The sequence below is a fragment of the Hemibagrus wyckioides genome, linkage group LG06 (assembly GCF_019097595.1).
Source record: "Hemibagrus wyckioides isolate EC202008001 linkage group LG06, SWU_Hwy_1.0, whole genome shotgun sequence".
Taxonomy (NCBI): Eukaryota; Metazoa; Chordata; class Actinopteri; order Siluriformes; family Bagridae; genus Hemibagrus; species Hemibagrus wyckioides.
The window spans coordinates 6087073-6092072 of NC_080715.1; the positions used below are offsets into that span (position 1 = coordinate 6087073).

The 5000-nt window shown below is 35.7% G+C and overlaps 1 protein-coding gene across 1 annotated transcript in view; it reads right to left on the reverse strand.

The window, feature by feature from the left end:
* cps1 (carbamoyl-phosphate synthase 1, mitochondrial) overlaps nt 1-5000 on the reverse strand; it is a 79260-nt gene that overhangs the window by 51395 nt on the left and 22865 nt on the right. Inside the window, exon 18 of the mRNA XM_058391139.1 lies at nt 4077-4287. Coding sequence (XP_058247122.1) covers nt 4077-4287 — 211 coding nt within the window. The remainder of the gene's footprint in view (nt 1-4076; nt 4288-5000) is intronic.

A 5000-nucleotide genomic window follows, 5' to 3' on the forward strand; every position in this document is an offset into this window, starting at 1 on the left:
CTGCAGTCACTTCACTTACAGCCGATGGAAACGGTTGTTCTTTTCTCTGGCTTGAAGACAAAATTTGCAGCTTGACAGAAGACCGAGAAACTTCAACTTGTAAACTCGTACAAGCGTCATGAAGACGTCTAAAACCGTAGAGTTTAAACCTAAAGCTTTCACTGTTACAAATCCTGACGCTGGAGAATCCTTCCACATCAACAATCAAGCAGCATTTTCATCACAACAATCACGGAAAAACTCCAATAACATATTAGGCCAGTGCTTTCATTTAAAACTGTGTTTCAGCTAGAAGAACTGCTGTTAAAGGAAATAAATCAACCTTCTGACCAATCAGAACAGAGAATTCAATCAAGGATCTATCAAGGTAGTTTTTCCAACTTGGAAAAACTACAAATATACACTGACCAGGCATAACATTATGACCTAATATTGTGTTGGTCCCCCTTTTGCTGCTAAAACAGCCCTGACCCGTCCTGCACTGTGTATTCTGACCCCTTTCTATCAGAACCAGCATTAACTTCTTCAGCAGTTTGAGCAACAGTAGCTCGTCTGTTGGATCGGATCACACGGTCCATCCTTCGCTCCTCATGTCCATCAATGAGCCTTGACCACCCATGACCCTGTCGCCGGTTCACCACTGTTCCTTCCTTGGACCACTTTTGATAGATACTGACCACTGCAGACCGGGAACACCCCACAAGAGCTGCAGTTTTGGAGATGCTCTGATCCAGTGGTCCAGACATCACAATTTGGCCCTTCATCAAATTTGCTCAAATCCTTACGCTTGTCCATTTTTCCTGCTTCTAACATCAACTTTGAGGACAAAATGTTCACCTGCTGCCTAATATATCCCACCCACTAACAGGTGCCATGATGAGGAGATCATCAGTCTTATTCACTTCACCTGTCAGGGGTCAGAATGCCTGATCGGTGTACAACCATAACTCTAAAAAACTTAACTTGGAAAGCCTGAACAGCTGAAAATTCACAAAGAATCCACAAATTAGACAAGAATAACAGTAAAAAAGCAAACAGTACAATGTACAGTACACATGGAGTGTCTGAGGTGTGTGTTGACAGAACAGAGAAGTGTGTTAATGTAGAACAACAACAATAATAATAATAATACTTTAACTTTTTTTGACTTTAACTTTGAATTTTATTATTTATTTTCAATAAAGAATGGAAAGCTGTGCTGGTGAATAATTCTACATATATTCTACCTTCTCATAAAGCAGCCTTTAGGTTTGTGACTCTTTATGAGAATTTCTCTCTCTCTCTCTCTCTCTCTCTCTCTCTCTCTCTCTCTCTCTCTCACGCCTTCACACGTTCTAAATAAGCAAAAAAAAAAAAACATTGTTCCATTCCATATAATCTTGCGTGTGAATTTTATTTTTTATTCTTTTCGAAGCCGTGGACTTTCAAATGTCTTTCTAAATATACGGCCTGGTTTCACACTGAACAGCCTGAGTGGTGGGTGGGTGGGTGTTTTCAAAGTCTGGCATCCAACATGTTCAACATTTGGCAGGAGTCATTTCTCAATATTTCTGCGACAACAAACACGAAGCCAGCGTGCTAATCGCTCACTTTCCAACTTCGGGGAAAGTTTCGCAGGTGAGGCTGGAACTAAGCGGCTGACATTTTCCTCTCCTTGTTTTTTATTTTCGCTTTCTGCCACGGTGAAGTAAAAGCTGCAGTGATCTGGGTCGCGTACGGACCGTGACAGAAATGAAGGAGCGGAACCTCAAAAGACTTGAAGCGCTATTTGTTCATAATGTTACAGCACAACAAAAACCGCAAGTGAAAAGTAGTGATAAAATCTTTAAAAGTCAAACTGTTCTTTATTAGATTTAGTGTTATGCTAAAAGCCTCGGGCTTCATATTTAAGGATAAAAAAAAAAACAACAACAACATTTTGATGCCATGCTTTCCTTCATTTATTTATCTATTGTCTATTTCAGATAGAAACCCACTTTATGATCCCCTAACCGATTTATGGCAGTATTTTCCTGCATGCGTGTGATCCTAGCGAGTGAAAACATCATGAATAAAGTCAAACAGATCTAATATTTCCTATTCCAGCATCACAGCGAACCGGATATAAAATGATTAAACCAAATTCTAGACACGTCTTACTGATTTTAAGCTTTAAATGTGACATTCTGATGTTTTATTCTCCAAGCAGATCTTTGTAGTAACATAGCAAACACTTAAAAGTAGCATATCAGCCATACACCATGAAGAAGATTTAAAGCTTGATGCAACACAGATGCCTAGAAGTGGAGTTAATAAAAATGTGTGCATTTGCTTCATTTGCCTTTAAATCCTTTAATAAAAATACAAGACAACATTTTGACAGTATTTAAGGGTTTTTTTTACTTGCTACGATGTGTTGTTTGTTTTTATTTGTTTGCTTTGAGAAAAATTATTTGTTTATTTGTTTCTGTTAGTTAGCTAGATGGTTATTCATTCATCCGTCCATTCATCCATCCATTCATTAATTCCTTTAGTTATTCATTCATTTAGTTATTCATCCATTCATTCATTCACACATTCATTCACTCATTCATACATTTATTCATTTATTTACTCATTCATTTACTAATTCATTCACTTACTCATTTATGCATTCATTCACTCATTCATTCAGTCACTCATTCATTCGTTCATGCATTCATTCACTCATTCATTTATTCACTGACTCATTCATTCATTTAGTTATTCACTCATCCATCGATTCATTCATTCATTCAGTTATATATTAATTCATTCATTCATTCATTCATTCATTTAGTTATATATTAATTCATTCATTCATTCATTCAGTTATATATTAATTCATTCATTCATTCATTCATTCATTTAGTTATATATTAATTCATTCATTCATTCAGTTATATATTAATTCATTCATTCAGTTATATATTCATTCATTCATTCATTCAGTTACATATTCATTAATTCATTCATTCATTCATTCATTCATTCATTTATTCATTCATTTAGTTATTCATTCATTCAGTTATTCATTCATTTAGTTATTCATTCATTCATTTATTTATTCATTTAATTATTTATTCATTCATTCAGTCATTCATTTAGTCATTCATTCAGTCATTCATTCATTCAGGTATTCATTCATTCATTTATTTAGTTATTCATTCATTCATTTGGTTATTCATTCATTCATTAATTCATTCATTGAGTTATTCATTCATCAATCCATTCATTCATTTAGTTAGTTGGTTATTTATTCATTCATTCATTCATTCATTCATTCATTCATTCATTCAGTTATTCATTCAGTTAGTTGGTTATTTATTCATTCATTCATTCGTTTATTCACTCGTTCTCACATTTAATTGTCTATTTAGTATTATTACTATTAATATTCAATCAGTCAATTTATGTGAAGTATTTAAGTTATATCAGGTAAATAATTAAAATACTTAAAAGCACCTTATGTAATCTCAATTAACAGTCAGTGCATGATATTAATATTTAACTGCAGTATATTATCGGTTGTTCTGGATCAAGCTGCTGTATAATGAAGATGGTGGAAGGCTGTTTGGTTTGTTTGATAAATCATATTTACAGTAATTAATATGATCATTACACCTAGGGCATGCAGAAATAGACTGACAATCTACTTCCTTATTCAAAGATCATTATATTAATGTTTTCTTTTTCTTTCTTCTCTTTAGTCCTTATTTTCTATCCCAGTTTTTTTTTTTTTTTGAGAAAGGAGAGTACCCACAGATTACACAAATCCTAAAAAACTCAACAGAAGCATGGATGTAACCCAAACCTTTCCCGGTGCCAGTACTGACCTACCTTCAGGACTAAAGTCATCAATCTATACAGTAGAACCTCGGAGTACAAACGTAATTCTAAATTCTGGTTGCGCCCCGATTTGGTTGTAGGTCATTTATTTTTTCCCATAGGAACACATGTAAATAGATAAATCTGTTCCTGATCACTATAACTAACCCCATTTGTATGTACTTGGGGACGTTCGTGCCCCGAAGTTCTACTGTAATTCTAAAAACGTGAAAAGTTCAAACTTCCATTACCCCGTAGCTTTTGATGCCAGCGCTGAGCTTCTGGAGAGCCGGGCATTGACCTCGATGATGCAGTACTCCAGAGAGGACGGATGCAGGGCGTACTGGATGTTACACTCTCCCACGATGCCGAGGTGGCGCACCACTTTAATGGCCGTCTCCCGCAGCATGTGGTACTCCTCGTTGGACAGAGTCTGGCTCGGTGCCACCACGATGGAGTCACCTTATACAGGAAAAGGGAACAGGGAGAACTGGAGGATAAAAATGGCTGTAAATCTATCATCCCTGATATAAGACATCATTCATTTTCTTTTTATGGGCAACACTATGACCTTAAATTTAAAATTCTCAGGTTATTATAGTCACAAAGAAATCGTCTGAACTCATGACCTCAGGAACTACACTGACCTATTAGTTCCTCAAACCTCTTGGTTCCTGTTGTAGAAAGGACATTATCAACATTTACAGCGTCACCCAAATGAGGATGAGGTTGCCTTCTGAGCCTGGTTCCTCTCAAGATATATATATATATATAAAAATATATATTTATTCTATGTTTCTATATTTCTCTAAAGCTGCTTTGAGACAATGTCCATTGTTAAAAGTGCCATACAAATAAGCTGAATTGAACTGACATTGAATCTCCAGCACCCACACTGGTGCTCTGGTATGAAATTGTCTCTGTTTGTTTATTCCTGTGATTACAGTTTTTGTTTTTTGTTTTTTAACTCTAACCCAACTTTGAAACTGTCTAGCCCTGAGATACCTGCTTATCCTGTTGACCTTTCCCTCTTTTGACACGAGTTTGCCTAATAAGAGTCATTCGTTTGGCTTATTCGTTGTAATGTGTTCCGATACTTTTGCCCTGTTCCTAATTTTGTGACTTTTCTTATTAAAAAGCCCTGCATTTGTATTTCATGTCATGAGTCTGAATCG